We start from the raw sequence: 16,027 nt of genomic DNA, 5'->3' as shown, positions 1-16,027 counted from the left end.
CCAAAACCCCAAAATTTTTGGAATCCCATCCCAAAATCCTTTTAGATCCCAAAATCCCTTGGGATCCCAAAATCCCAAAATCTTTAGAATCCCATCCCAAAATCCCTTTAGATCCCAAAACCTCCTTGGATCCCAAAATCCCAAAATCTTTACAATCCAACCCCAAAACACCCTTGGATCCCAAAACCTTTGGAATCCCATCCCAAAATCCATTTAGATCCCAAAAACCTCCTTGGATCCCAAAATCCCAAAATCTTTGGAATCCCATCCCAAAATCCTTTTGGATCCCAAAATCCCAAAATCTTTAGAATCCCATCCCAAAATCCCTTGGGATCCCAAAATCTCCTTGGATCCCAAAATCTTTAGAATCCCATCCCAAAATCCCTTTAGATCCCAAAACCCCAAAATCTTTGGAATCCCATCCCAAAATCCTTTTAGATCCCAAAAATCTCCTTGGATCCCGAAATCTTCTTGGATCCCATCCCAAAATCCCTTGGGATCCCAAACTTCCTTGGATCCCAAAACCTTTGGAATCCCATCCCAAAATCCCTTGGGATCCCAAAACCTCCTTGGATCCCAAAATCTTTGGAATCCCATCCCAAAATCCCTTTGGGATCTCAAAACCTCTTTGGATCCCAAAATCCCAAAATCTTTGGAATCCCATCCCAAAATCCCTTGGGATCTCAAAATCCCTTTTTTAGAATCCCATCCCAAAATCCCTTTAGATCCCAAAACCTCCTTGGATCCCAAAATCCCAAAATCTTTGGAATCCCATCCCAAATTCCCTTGGGATCCCAAAAATCTCCTTGGATCCCAAAACCCCAAAATCTTTGGAATCCCATCCCAAAATCCCTTGGGATCTCAAAATCCCAAAACCTTTGGAATCCCATCCCAAAATCCCTTGGGATCCCAAAACCTCCTTGGATCCCAAATTCGCTGCTTTCCCCCCATTTCCCCACAAATTCACCTCCCCATTATTCCCCCCGATTTTTCTCCCCCATTTCTCCCTGGACTCTTCCCCATTTCTCCCCTGCTTTTCCCCTTTTTTTTCTCCTTTTTTTTTGCCATTTTCTCCTTCTCTTTTTCCCCGTTTCTCTCCATTTTTTCGCCATTTTCCCCCCGAATTTTCTCCCGGTTTTTCCCATGTTTTTCCCTGATTTTTTCCCGTTTTCCCCCCATTTCTCCCCATTATTCCTCCCACCTGCCCCTTTTATTTCCCCCTTTTTCCCCCCCATTTCTTCCTGATTTTTCCCCCTTTTTTCCCTCGACTTTTTCCCCCATTTCTCCCGGATTTTTCCCCTTTTCTTCCCCATTCCATTATTCCTTTATTTCCATTATATTCCATTATTTCCTCCATTTTTACACCCATTTTCCCCTGATTTTCCCCCATTTTCCCCTCATTTTTCCCCTGATTTTTCCCCATTTTTCCCCATTTTCCCCTGATTTTTCCCCCATTTTTCCTGATTTTTCCCCCATTTTTCCCTCAACTTTTTCCCCCATTTTTTCCTGGATTTTTCCCCTTTTCTTCCCCATTCCATTTTTCCTTTATTTCCATTATATTCCATTATTTCCTCCATTTTTTCACCCATTTCCCCCTGATTTTTCCCCATTTTCCCCTGATTTTTCCCCTGATTTTTCCCCATTTTTCCCCATTTCCCCCTGATTTTTCCCCCATTTTTCCTGATTTTCCCCCCATTTTTACCTCAACTTTTTCCCTCATTTTTTCCTGGATTTTTCCCCTTTTCTTCCCCATTCCATTATTCCTTTATTTCCATTATATTCCATTATTTCCTCCATTTTTTCACCCATTTCCCCCTGATTTTTCCCCTGATTTTTCCCCATTTTTCCCCTGATTTTTCCCCATTTTTCCCCATTTTCCCCTGATTTTTCCCCCATTTTTCCTGATTTTTCCCCCTGATTTTCTCAAGTTTTCCCCATTTTTCCCTTGATTTCTTGCCCTGTTTTCCCCATTTCCCCCCTGATTTTTTTCCTGTTTTTTCCCCTGAGTTTCCCAAATTTCCCCCCCTTTTTATCGCCTTTTTTCTCCCCATTTCTTCCTTGCTTTTCCCCACGTTTTTCTCCTTTTTTTTGGACAATTTTCCCTCAATTTTCCCCTGTTTCTTTCCATATTTACTAGCAGATTTTTTCCAGGTTTTTTTCCACTTCTTTTCTCCCTTTTTTCCCTTTTTCTTCCTGTTTTTTCCCCATTTCTTACCCATTTTTCTCCCCATTTTTCCCTCAACTTTTTTCCCCATTTTCTCAATTTTTCTCCCCATTTCCTCCCCTTCTTTTTTCCTCGTTTTTCTCCATTTTCCTGATTTTTCCCCCCATTTTTTCCTGATTTTTCCCCCATTTCTTCCCGGACTCTTCCCCATTTCTCCCCTGCTTTTCCCCTTTTTTTTCTCCTTTTTTTTTTGCCATTTTCTCCTTCGTTTTTTCCCCGTTTCTCTCCAATTTTTTGCCATTTTCCCCCCGAATTTTTTCTCGTTTTTTCCCATGTTTTTCCCTGATTTTTTCCCGTTTTCCCCCCATTTCTCCCCATTATTCCTCCCACCTGCCCCTTTTATTTCCCCCTTTTTCCCCCCCATTTCTTCCTGATTTTTCCCCCATTTTTCCCTCGACTTTTTCCCCCATTTCTCCCGGATTTTTCCCCTTTTCTTCCCCATTCCATTATTCCTTTATTTCCATTATATTCCATTATTTCCTCCATTTTTACACCCATTTTCCCCTGATTTTTCCCCATTTTCCCCTGATTTTTCCCCATTTCCCCTGATTTTTCCCCATTTTTCCCCATTTTCCCCTGATTTTTCCCCATTTTTCCTGATTTTCCCCCATTTTTCCCTCGACTTTTTCCCCCATTTTTTCCCAGATTTTTCCCCTTTTCTTCCCCATTCCATTATTCCTTTATTTCCATTATATTCCATTATTTCCTCCATTTTTTCACCCATTTTCCCCTGATTTTTCCCCATTTTCCCCTGATTTTTCCCCATTTTTCCCCATTTTCCCCTGATTTTTCCCCATTTTTCCTGATTTTCCCCCATTTTTACCTCAACTTTTTCCCCCATTTTTTCCCGGATTTTTCCCCTTTTCTTCCCCATTCCATTATTTCTTTATTTCCATTATATTCCATTATTTCCTCCATTTTTTTCCCCATTTTCCCCTGATTTTTCCCCATTTTTCCTGATTTTTCTCCATTTTTCCCCATTTTCCCCTGATTTTTCCCCATTTTTCCTGATTTTCCCCCATTTTTCCCTCGACTTTTTCCCCATTTTTTCCTGGATTTTTCCCCTTTTCTTCCCCATTCCATTATTCCTTTATTTCCATTATATTCCATTATTGCCTCCATTTTTTCACCCATTTTCCCCTGATTTTTCCCCTGATTTTTCCCCTGATTTTTCCCCATTTTCCCCTGATTTTTCCCCCATTTTTCCTGATTTTCCCCCCTTTTTACCTCAACTTTTTCCCCCATTTTTTTTGCCGGATTTTTCCCCTTTTCTTCCCCATTCCATTATTCCTTTATTTCCATTATACTCCATTATTTCCTCCATTTTTTCACCCATTTTCCCCTGATTTTTCCCCTGATTTTTCCCCATTTTTCCCCTGATTTTTCCCCATTTTTCCCCTGATTTTTCCCCATTTTTCCCCATTTTCCCCTGATTTTTCCCCCATTTTTCCTGATTTTTCCCCCTGATTTTCTCAAGTTTTCCCCATTTTTCCCTTGATTTCTTGTCCTGTTTTCCCCATCTCCCCCCTGATTTTTTTCCTGTTTTTTCCCCTGAGTTTCCCAAATTTCCCCCCCTTTTTATCGCCTTTTTTCTCCCCATTTCTTCCTTGCTTTTCCCCACGTTTTTCTCCTTTTTTTTGGACAATTTTCCCTCAATTTTTCCCTGTTTTTTTCCATATTTACTGGCAGATTTTTTCCAGGCTTTTTTTCCACCTCTTTTCTCCCTTTTTTCCCTTTTTCTTCCTGTTTTTTCCCCATTTCTTACCCATTTTTCTCCCCATTTTTCCCTCAACTTTTTCCCCATTTTCTCAATTTTTCTCCCCATTTCCTCCCCTCCTTTTTTCCTCGTTTTTCTCCATTTTCCTGATTTTCCCCCCATTTTTTCCTGATTTTTCCCCCATTTCTTGCCGGACTCTTCCCCATTTCTCCCCTGCTTTTCCCCTTTTTTTTCTCCTTTTTTTTTTTGCCATTTTCTCCTTCTCTTTTTCCCCGTTTCTCTCCATTTTTTCGCCATTTTCCCCCCGAATTTTCTCCCGGTTTTTCCCATGTTTTTCCCTGATTTTTTCCCGTTTTCCCCCCATTTCTCCCCATTATTCCTCCCACCTGCCCCTTTTATTTCCCCCTTTTTCCCCCCCATTTCTTCCTGATTTTTCCCCCATTTTTCCCTCGACTTTTTCCCCCATTTCTCCCGGATTTTTCCCCTTTTCTTCCCCATTCCATTATTCCTTTATTTCCATTATATTCCATTATTTCCTCCATTTTTACACCCATTTTCCCCTGATTTTTCCCCATTTTCCCCTGATTTTTCCCCATTTCCCCTGATTTTTCCCCATTTTTCCCCATTTTCCCCTGATTTTTCCCCATTTTTCCTGATTTTCCCCCATTTTTCCCTCGACTTTTTCCCCCATTTTTTCCCGGATTTTTCCCCTTTTCTTCCCCATTCCATTATTCCTTTATTTCCATTATATTCCATTATTTCCTCCATTTTTTCACCCATTTTCCCCTGATTTTTCCCCTGATTTTTCCCCTGATTTTTCCCCATTTTCCCCTGATTTTTCCCCCATTTTTCCTGATTTTCCCCCCTTTTTACCTCAACTTTTTCCCCCATTTTTTTTGCCGGATTTTTCCCCTTTTCTTCCCCATTCCATTATTCCTTTATTTCCATTATATTCCATTATTTCCTCCATTTTTTCACCCATTTTCCCCTGATTTTTCCCCTGATTTTTCCCCATTTTTCCCCTGATTTTTCCCCATTTTTCCCCATTTTCCCCTGATTTTTCCCCCATTTTTCCTGATTTTTCCCCCTGATTTTCTCAAGTTTTCCCCATTTTTCCCTTGATTTCTTGCCCTGTTTTCCCCATCTCCCCCCTGATTTTTTTCCTGTTTTTTCCCCTGAGTTTCCCAAATTTCCCCCCCTTTTTATCGCCTTTTTTCTCCCCATTTCTTCCTTGCTTTTCCCCACGTTTTTCTCCTTTTTTTTGGACAATTTTCCCTCAATTTTTCCCTGTTTTTTTCCATATTTACTGGCAGATTTTTTCCAGGTTTTTTTCCACCTCTTTTCTCCCTTTTTTCCCTTTTTCTTCCTGTTTTTTCCCCATTTCTTACCCATTTTTCTCCCCATTTTTCCCTCAACTTTTTTCCCCATTTTCTCAATTTTTCTCCCCATTTCCTCCCCTTCTTTTTTCCTCGTTTTTCTCCATTTTCCTGATTTTTCCCCCCATTTTTTCCTGATTTTTCCCCCATTTCTTCCTGGACTCTTCCCCATTTCTCCCCTGCTTTTCCCCTTTTTTTCCTCCTTTTTTTTGCCATTTTCTCCTTCGTTTTTTCCCCGTTTCTCTCCAATTTTTTGCCATTTCCCCCCGAATTTTTTCTCGTTTTTTCCCATGTTTTTCCCTGATTTTTTCCCGTTTTCCCCCCATTTCTCCCCATTATTCCTCCCACCTGCCCCTTTTATTTCCCCCTTTTTCCCCCCCATTTCTTCCTGATTTTTCCCCCATTTTTCCCTCAACTTTTTCCACCATTTCTCCCGCATTTTTCCCCTTTTCTTCCCCATTCCATTATTCCTTTATTTCCATTATATTCCATTATTTCCTCCATTTTTTCACCCATTTCCCCCTGATTTTTCCCCATTTTCCCCTGATTTTTCCCCATTTTTCCTGATTTTCCCCCATTTTTCCCTCGACTTTTTCCCCATTTTTTCCTGGATTTTTCCCCTTTTCTTCCCCATTCCATTATTCCTTTATTTCCATTATATTCCATTATTGCCTCCATTTTTTCACCCATTTTCCCCTGATTTTCCCCCATTTTCCCCTCATTTTTCCCCTGATTTTTCTCCATTTTCCCCTGATTTTTCCCCCATTTTTCCTGATTTTCCCCCATTTTTACCTCAACTTTTTCCACCATTTTTTCCCGGATTTTTCCCCTTTTCTTCCCCATTCCATTATTCCTTTATTTCCATTATATTCCATTATTGCCTCCATTTTTTCACCCATTTTCCCCTGATTTTTCCCCATTTTTCCCCATTTTCCCCTGATTTTTCCCCATTTTTCCTGATTTTCCCCCATTTTTCCCTCGACTTTTTCCCCCATTTTTTCCCGGATTTTTCCCCTTTTCTTCCCCATTCCATTATTCCTTTATTTCCATTATACTCCATTATTTCCTCCATTTTTTCACCCATTTTCCCCTGATTTTTCCCCTGATTTTTCCCCATCTTTTCCCCATTTTCCCCTGATTTTTCCCCATTTTCCCCTCATTTTTCCCCCATTTTTCCCCATTTTCCCCTGATTTTTCCCCCCCCATTTCTTCCTGATTTTTCCCCCATTTTTCCCTCAACTTTTTCCCCCATTTTTTCCCGGATTTTTCCCCTTTTCTTCCCCATTCCATTATTCCTTTATTTCCATTATATTCCATTATTTCCTCCATTTTTTCACCCATTTTCCCCTGATTTTTCCCCATTTTCCCCTGATTTTTCCCCATTTTTCCCCATTTCCCCCTGATTTTTCCCCCATTTCTTCCTGATTTTTCCCCCATTTTTCCCTTGACTTTTTCCCCCATTTTTTCCTGGATTTTCCCCCTTTTCTTCCCCATTCCATTATTCCTTTATTTCCATTATATTCCATTATTTCCTCCATTTTTTCACCCATTTTCCCCTGATTTTTCCCCATTTTTCCCCATTTTCCCCTGATTTTTCCCCATTTTTCCCCATTTTCCCCTGATTTTTCCCCCATTTTTCCCTCGACTTTTTCCCCCATTTTTTCCTGGATTTTTCCCCTTTTCTTCCCCATTCCTCCTCTGGTTTTTCCCCATTTTTCCCCATTCTGTCCCCATTTACCCCCATTTCTTTTCCCATTTTTTCACCAATTTTCCCATTTTTTCCCCTTTTATTCTGCTTTTCTTCCTGTTTATTTTTTCCCCATTTCTCCCCGGGTTTTTCCCCATTTTTCTCCATTTTTCCACCCTTTCACCCCTGACTTTTTTCCCGCTTTTCCCCAATTTTTCCCATTTTCCCGCCAATCTTTTTCCCATTTTTTCCACACTTTTCCCCATTCTTCTCCCCCATTTTTCCTCGTTTTTTTCTCCCTTATTTTCCCCTTTTCTTTCTGTTTTTCCCCCATTTCTTCCCCATTTTCCCCCACATTTCCCCTTCTTTTTCTCAATTTTTTTGCCATTTCCTCCCCAGTTTTTGTGCCGCTTTTCATCGACTTTCCCAATTTTTCCCCTTTTATTCTCCATTTCTTCCTGGATTTTCCCCCATTTCTCCCCCGATTTTTCCCAATTTTTCTCCATTTTTTCACCATTTTCCTCTTTAATTTTTTCCCATTTTTCCCCCATTTTGCCACCGATTTTTTCCCCCCATTTCCCCCCTTTTCTTTCTGTTTTTCCCCTATTTCTTTCTAATTTCCCCCCCTCGTTCTTCCTTTTTTCCCCCATTTTCCCCTTTTTTCTCCCTTATTTTCCCCATTTCTTCCTGTATTTTTTCCCCATTTCTCCCCCATTTTTCTCTTTTTTTTTCCACCATTTTTCCTCCAAATTTCCCTGCTATTTTTCCCCTGGTTTTCCCCCCTTTTTCCCCCATTTTTCCCTATTTCTCCCCCACTTTTCCCCCTTTTTTCTCCTTTTTTTCTGCCAATTTCTCCCCCTCTTTTCCCCGTTTTTCTCCATTCTTCCCTGTTTTCCCCCTGATTTTTTCCCCGTTTTTTCCCTGATTTTTTTCCCGTTTTCCCCCCATTTCCCCCATTTCTCTCCTTTTTTTTCTGCCAATTTCTCCCCCTTTTTTTCCCCCATTTTTCTCCATTTTTCACCGTCTTCCCCCAGATTTTTCCCCGATTTTTTTCCCATTTTCCCCGATTTTTTTCCCGTTTTCCCCCATTTTCCCCCATTTTTCCCCCATTTCCCACCTGCACGAGTTCCTCAGTCCCCAGGGCTCTGTGGATCTCACCCAGCTCGGTCTCGTCCCTCCCGCTCAGGAAGCTCCTCCTGCCCCTTTTTCCCCTTTTTCCCCCTTTTTCCCCCCACTTTTTTCCCCCCATTTGTTCCTGGATTCTTCCCCATTTCTCCCCCTTTTTTCCCCCTTTTTTTCCCGGTTTTTTCTGCCAATTTCTCCCCCTTTTTTCCCCCGTTTTTCTCCATTTTTCACAGTCTTCCCCCTGATTTTTTCCCCGTTTTTTCCCCGATTTTCCCCCCAATTTTTCCCTGTTTTTTCCCCCAATTTTTCCCCGATTTTTTTCCCGTTTTTCCCCGTTTGGCACCTGCACGAGTTCCTCAATCCCCAGGGCTCTGTGGATCTCACCCAGCTCGGTCTCGTCCCTCCCGCTCAGGAAGCTCCTCCTGCCCCTTTTTCCCCTTTTTCCCCCACTTTTTCCCCTTTTCCCCCCATTTTTTCCCCCATTTCTTCCTGGATGTTTCCCCATTTCTCTCCTGCTTTTCCCCCTTTCTTCTTCTCTTTCCTTCTGCCAATTTCTCCCCCTTTTTTCCCCCGTTTTTCTCCATTTTTCACCGTTTTCCCCCAGATTTTTTCCCCAATTTTCCCCTCGATTTTCCCCAATTTTCCCCCCAATTTTTCCCCGATTTTTTTCCCGCTTTCCCCCCGTTTTTCCCCGTTTGGCACCTGCACGAGTTCCTCAATCCCCAGGGCTCTGTGGATCTCACCCAGCTCGGTCTCGTCCCTCCCGCTCAGGAAGCTCCTCCTGCCCCTTTTTTCCCCTTTTTCCCCCTTTTTCCCCCCACTTTTTTCCCCCATTTCTTCCTGGATTCTTCCCCATTTCTCTCCTGCTTTTCCCCCTTTTTTCTCCTTTTTTTTTACCAATTTCTCCCCCTTTTTTTCCCCGTTTTTCTCCATTTTTCACCATTTTCCGCCAGATTTTTTCCCCGATTTTCCCCCCGATTTTTCCCCGATTTTTTCCCCGTTTTTCCCCCCGTTTGGCACCTGCACGAGTTTGTCGATGCCGAGGGCGCGGTCGATCTCGGCCAGCTCGGTGTCGTCGCGGCCGCTGAGGAAGGTGACGAGCTGCTCCAGCAGCGCCTTCTCCTCGCTGCGGCCCTCGGCGCTGCCCGGCGGCAGCAGCAGCTCCTCCAGGGGACACGGCCTGGGGAAACGGGGAAAAACGGGAAAAAACGGGAAAAATGGGAAAAAAAACGGGAATTAACACATGGGAAATCGGGGGATTCACCCCTGGGAAAACATACCCGGGGAAATCTGGGAATTCTCCTGGCTGCGGGCTGGGAAAAAATGGGGAAAAACGGGAAAAATCTGGGAATTAACACATGGGAAATCGGGGGATTCACCCCTGGGAAAACGGGGGAAAACGGGAAAAATCTGGGAATTAACACATGGAAAATCTGGGGAATCACCCGTGGAAAAACGGGGGAAAAAATCCCCGTGGAAATCTGGGAATTCTCCTGGCTGCGGCCTGGGAAAAAATGGGAAAAAATGGGAAAAATCTGGGAATTATCAAATGGAAAATCTGGGGATTCACCCCTGGGAAAACGGGGAAAAAATCCCCAAGGAAATCTGGGAATTCTCCTCACTGCGGGCTGGGAAAACATGGGAAAAATCTGGGAATTATCACATGGGAAATCTGGGGATTCACCCCTGGAAAAACGGGGAAAAAATCCCCGTGGAAATCTGGGAATTCTCCTCGCTGTGGGCTGGGAAAACATGGGAAAAATCTGGGAATTATCACATGGGAAATCTGGGGATTCACCCCTGGAAAAACGGGGAAAAAATCCCCGTGGAAATCTGGGAATTCTCCTGGCTGCAGGCTGGGAAAAAATGGGAAAAAATGGGAAAAATCTGGGAATTATCACATGGGAAATCTGGGGATTCACCCCTGGAAAAACGGGGAAAAAATCCCCGTGGAAATCTGGGAATTCTCCTGGCTGCGGCCTGGGAAAACATGGGAAAAAATGGGAAAAATCTGGGAATTATCACATGGAAAAATGGGGGAAAAATTCCCCGTGGAAATCTGGGAATTCTCCTGGCTGCGGCCCTCGGCGCTGCCCGGCGGCAGCAGCAGCTCCTCCAGGGGACACGGCCTGGGGAAACGGGGAAAAACGGGAAAAAACGGGAAAAATGGGAAAAAAAATGGGAATTAACACATGGGAAATCGGGGGATTCACCCCTGGGAAAACGGGGAAAAACGGGAAAAATCTGGGAATTATCACATGGAAAATCTGGGGATTCACCCCTGGGAAAACGGGGAAAAAATCCCCAAGGAAATCTGGGAATTCTCCTCGCTGCGGCCCTCGGCGCTGCCCGGCGGCAGCAGCAGCTCCTCCAGGGGACACGGCCTGGGGAAACGGGGAAAAACGGGAAAAAACGGGAAAAATGGGAAAAAAACGGGAATTAACACATGGGAAATCGGGGGATTCACCCCTGGAAAAACGGGGAAAAAATCCCCGTGGAAATCTGGGAATTCTCCTGGCTGCAGGCTGGGAAAAAATGGGAAAAAATGGGAAAAATCTGGGAATTATCACATGGGAAATCTGGGGATTCACCCCTGGGAAAACAGGGGAAAAAATCCCCAAGGAAATCTGGGAATTCTCCTCGCTGCGGGCTGGGAAAACATGGGAAAAATCTGGGAATTATCACATGGGAAATCTGGGGATTCACCCCTGGAAAAACGGGGAAAAAATCCCCAAGGAAATCTGGGAATTCTCCTCGCTGTGGGCTGGGAAAACATGGGAAAAATCTGGGAATTATCACATGGGAAATCTGGGGATTCACCCCTGGAAAAACGGGGAAAAAATCCCCAAGGAAATCTGGGAATTCTCCTCGCTGTGGGCTGGGAAAACATGGGAAAAATCTGGGAATTATCACATGGGAAATCTGGGGATTCACCCCTGGAAAAACGGGGAAAAAATCCCCAAGGAAATCTGGGAATTCTCCTGGCTGCGGCCCTCGGCGCTGCCCGGCGGCAGCAGCAGCTCCTCCAGGGGACACGGCCTGGGGAAAAGGGGAAAAACGGGAAAAAACGGGAAAAATGGGAAAAAAAATGGGAATTAACACATGGGAAATCGGGGGATTCACCCCAGGAAAAACTGGGAAAAAATGCCCAAGGAAATCTGGGAATTCTCCTGGCTGCGGGCTGGGAAAAAATGGGAAAAAATGGGAAAAATCTGGGAATTATCACATGGAAAATCTGGGGATTCACCCCTGGGAAAACGGGGAAAAAATCCCCAAGGAAATCTGGGAATTCTCCTCGCTGCGGCCTGGGAAAAAATGGGAAAAATCTGGGAATTATCACATGGAAAATCTGGGGATTCACCCCAGGAAAAACTGGGAAAAAATCCCCAAGGAAATCTGGGAATTCTCCTGGCTGCGGCCTGGGAAAACATGGGAAAAATCTGGGAATTACGCACTGGGAAATCTGGGAATTACAGACTGGGAAAAATGGGAATCACACACTGAAAATATGGGAAAAAAAAAAAACAGGAAAAAATGGGAAAAAAATCCCAGGGGAAATCTGGGAATTCTCCTGGCTGCGGGCTGGGAAAAAATGGGAAAAAATGGGAAAAAATGGGAAAAATCTGGGAATTATCACATGGAAAATCTGGGAATTACAGACTGGGAAAAATGGGAATCACACACTGAAAATAAGGGGAAAAAAATCCAGGAAAAAATGGGAAAAAATCCCCAGGGAAATCTGGGAATTCTCCTCGGTGCGGCCTGGGAAAAAATGGGAAAAAATGGGAAAAAATGGGAAAAATCTGGGAATTATCACATGGAAAATCTGGGAATTACAGACTGGGAAAAATGGGAATCACACACTGGAAATAAGGGAAAAAAAACAGGAAAAAATGGGAAAAAAATCCCCAGGGAAATCTGGGAATTCACACCTGGAAAAGTTGGAATTCCCACCTGAAAAATGGGGGAAAAAATTCCCAGGGAAAAAATTCCCGGGGAAATCTCCTGGCTGCGGGCTGGGAAAAAATGGGAAAAAATGGGAAAAATCTGGGAATTATCAAATGGAAAATCTGGGAATTACAGACTAGGAAAAATGGGAATCACACACTGAAAATAAGGGAAAAAAAAAAACAGGAAAAAATGGGAAAAAAATCCCGGGGAAATCTGGGAATTCTCTTGGCTGCAGCCTGGGAAAATGGGAAAAAATGGGAAAAATCTGGGAATTACAGACTGGGAAATCTGGGAATTACAGACTGGGAAAAATGGGAATTACAGACTGGGAAAAATGGGAATCACACACTGAAAATATGGAAAAAAAAAACAGGAAAAAATGGGAAAAAAATCCCAGGGGAAATCTGGGAATTCTCCTGGCTGCGGGCTGGGAAAAAATGGGAAAAAATGGGAAAAAATGGGAAAAATCTGGGAATTATCACATGGAAAATCTGGGAATTACAGACTGGGAAAAATGGGAATCACACACTGAAAATAAGGGGAAAAAAATCCAGGAAAAAATGGGAAAAAATCCCCAGGGAAATCTGGGAATTCTCCTCGGTGCGGCCTGGGAAAAAATGGGAAAAAATGGGAAAAAATGGGAAAAATCTGGGAATTATCACATGGAAAATCTGGGAATTACAGACTGGGAAAAATGGGAATCACACACTGGAAATAAGGGAAAAAAAACAGGAAAAAATGGGAAAAAAATCCCCAGGGAAATCTGGGAATTCACACCTGGAAAAGTTGGAATTCCCACCTGAAAAATGGGGGAAAAAATTCCCAGGGAAAAAATTCCCGGGGAAATCTCCTGGCTGCGGGCTGGGAAAAAATGGGAAAAAATGGGAAAAATCTGGGAATTATCAAATGGAAAATCTGGGAATTACAGACTAGGAAAAATGGGAATCACACACTGAAAATAAGGGAAAAAAAAAAACAGGAAAAAATGGGAAAAAAATCCCGGGGAAATCTGGGAATTCTCTTGGCTGCAGCCTGGGAAAATGGGAAAAAATGGGAAAAATCTGGGAATTACACACTGGGAAATCTGGGAATTACAGACTGGGAAAAATGGGAATTACAGACTGGGAAAAATGGGAATCACACACTGAAAATATGGAAAAAAAAAACAGGAAAAAATGGGAAAAAAATCCCAGGGGAAATCTGGGAATTCTCCTGGCTGCGGGCTGGGAAAAAATGGGAAAAAATGGGAAAAAATGGGAAAAATCTGGGAATTGTCACACGGAAAATCTGGGAATTACAGACTGGGAAAAATGGGAATCACACACTGAAAATAAGGGGAAAAAAATCCCGGAAAAACCGGGAAAAAAATCCCAGAGGAAATCTGGGAATTCTCCTGGCTGTGGCCTGGGAAAATGGGAAAAAATGGGAAAAATCTGGGAATTATCACATGGAAAATCTGGGAATTACAGACTGGGAAAAATGGGAATCACACACTGAAAATATGGGAAAAAAATCAGGAAAAAATGGGAAAAAAATCCCCAGGGAAATCTGGGAATTCATCCCTGGAAAAATGGGGAAAAACCCCTGCTTGAAAATCCAGGAATTCCCAACTGGAAAAACCTCGGGAATTTTGGGAAAAACCCTCAAAAATTTTTTGGGAAATTGTGGGGAAAATCCTCAGGAATATTGGGAAAACCACTGGGAATTTTTGGGGAATTTTGGGAAAATCCTCAGGAATTTTGTGGAACGATCCTTAGGAATTTTGGGAAAAATCCTCAGAATTTCTTTTGAAAAGTTCTCAGTTATTTTGGGGGATTTTGGGAAAAAATCCTCAGGAAAATTGGGAAAAAAATTTGGGAATTCTGGGAGAAATTCCGGGAATTTTGAGAAAACTCCTCTGGAATTCTCTTTAGGGATTTTGAGAAAAAACCTTTGGGAATTTTTGGGAGAAATTCTTAAAAATCCTCGGGAATTTTGGGGGGAAACCTTTGGGAGTTTCAGGAAAATACCTTAGGAATTTTGGGAAAATGTTTGGGAATTTTGTAAAAAATCCCCAAAGAACCTCAAGAATTTTGGGGAAATTCTCAGGAATTCTAGGGAAAAGCATTGGGAATTTTGGGAAAAGCACTGGGAATTTTGGGAAAAATATCCTCAAAAACCCCTCAGGAATGTTGGGAAAAATCCTCAGGAACTTTGAGAGAATTTTGGGAAAAACTCTCGGGAATTTTGGGGAATTTTGGGAAAAATCCTCTGGAATTTGGGGAAAAATCCTCAAAAATTGTTGGGAATTTTAGGAAAAATCCTGGGGTGTTTTGGAGAAATCCTCAGAAAGCCTCGGGAATTTTGGGAAAAATCCTCAGGAATTTTTGGGAATTCTGAAAAAATTTTGAGAAACTCCTTGGGAATTTTGGGAAATTTTGGGAGAAACCTCAGGAATTTTATGAAGATCATCAGGAATTTTGGAAAAACCTTGGGAATTTTAGGAAAAACCCTTGGGAATTTTGGGGAATTTTGATAAAATTCTGAGAAAACCCTCTGGAATTTCAGGATGACCATCAGGAATTTTGGAAAAACCTTGGGAATTTTGGGGAAAGTGCTCGGAATTTTGGGAAAAACCTTGGGAATTTTGGGGAATTTTGGGAGAAACCCGGAGGAATTTTAGGAAGATCATCAGGAATTTTGGGAAAAACCCTTGGGAATTTTGGGAAAACCCTTGGGAATTTTGGGGAATTTTGATAAAATTCTGAGAAAACCCTCGGGAATTCCAGGACGACCATCAGGAATTTTGGGGAAAACCTTGGGAATTTTGGGGAAAATGCTCGGAATTTTAGGAAAAACCCTTGGGAATTTTAGGACGACCGTCAGGAATTTTGGATAAAACCTTGGGAATTTTGGGGAAAACGCTGGGAATTTTGGGAAAAACCTTGGGAATTTTGGGGGAAAATGCTGGGAATTTTGGGAAAACCCTTGGGAATTTTGGGAAAACACTCGGGAATTTTGGGGAATTTTGATAAAATTCTGAGAAAACCCTCGGGAATTTCAGGACGACCATCAGGAATTTTGGAAAAACCTTGGGAATTTTGGGGAAAACGCTGGGAATTTTGGGAAAAACCCTTGGGAATTGTGGGAAAAATCCTCAAAAATTGTTGGGAATTTTAGGAAAAATCCTGGGGTGTTTTGGAGAAATCCTCAGAAAGCCTCGGGAATTTTGGGAAAAATCCTCAGGAATTTTGGGGAATTTTGATAAAATTCTGAGAAAACCCTCGGGAATTTCAGGACGACCATCAAGAATTTTGGAAAAACCTTGGGAATTTTGGGGAAAACGCTGGGAATTTTGGGGAAAACCTTGGGAATTTTGGGGAAAATGCTGGGAATTTTGGGGAAAATGCTGGGAATTTTGGGAAAACCTTGGGAATTTTGGGGAAAATGCTGGGAATTTTGGGAAAACCTTGGGAATTTTGGGGAAAATGCTGGGAATTTTGGGAAACCCTTGGGAATTTTGGGGAAAACGCTGGGAATTTTGGGAAAAACTTGGGAATTTTGGGGAAAACGTTGGGAATTTTGGGAAAAACCTTGGGAATTTTGGGAAAAACCTTGGGAATTTTGGGAAAACCTTGGGAATTTTGGGAAAAACCTTGGGAATTTTGGGGAAAACGCTGGGAATTTTGGGAAAACCTTGGGAATTTTGGGGAAAATGCTGGGAATTTTGGGAAAACCTTGGGAATTTTGGGGAAAACCTTGGGAATTTTGGGAAATCCTTGGGAATTTTGGGGAAAACGCTGGGAATTTTGGGAAAACCTTGGGAATTTTGGGAAAACGCTGGGAATTTTGGGAAAAACCTTGGGAATTTTGGGGAAAACGCTGGGAATTTTGGGAAACCCTTGGGAATTTTGGGGAAAATGCTGGGAATTTTGGGAAAAACTTGGGAATTTTGGGGAAAATGCTGG

The 16,027-nt window shown here is 42.5% G+C and overlaps 1 protein-coding gene across 1 annotated transcript in view; it reads right to left on the bottom strand.

Moving 5' to 3' along the window:
- NCOA1 (nuclear receptor coactivator 1) overlaps positions 1-16,027 on the bottom strand; it is a 97,843-nt gene that overhangs the window by 36,660 nt on the left and 45,156 nt on the right. Inside the window, exon 12 of the mRNA XM_058801533.1 lies at positions 9,150-9,309. Within this exon, the coding sequence (XP_058657516.1) occupies positions 9,150-9,309 (160 nt within the window). The remainder of the gene's footprint in view (positions 1-9,149; positions 9,310-16,027) is intronic.

Source organism: Ammospiza caudacuta, chromosome 3, assembly GCF_027887145.1.
Source record: "Ammospiza caudacuta isolate bAmmCau1 chromosome 3, bAmmCau1.pri, whole genome shotgun sequence".
NCBI classification, from domain to species: Eukaryota; Metazoa; Chordata; class Aves; order Passeriformes; family Passerellidae; genus Ammospiza; species Ammospiza caudacuta.
Note: the sequence above shows the minus strand (reverse complement) of the source record. Positions and strands in the feature narration are given on the sequence as shown.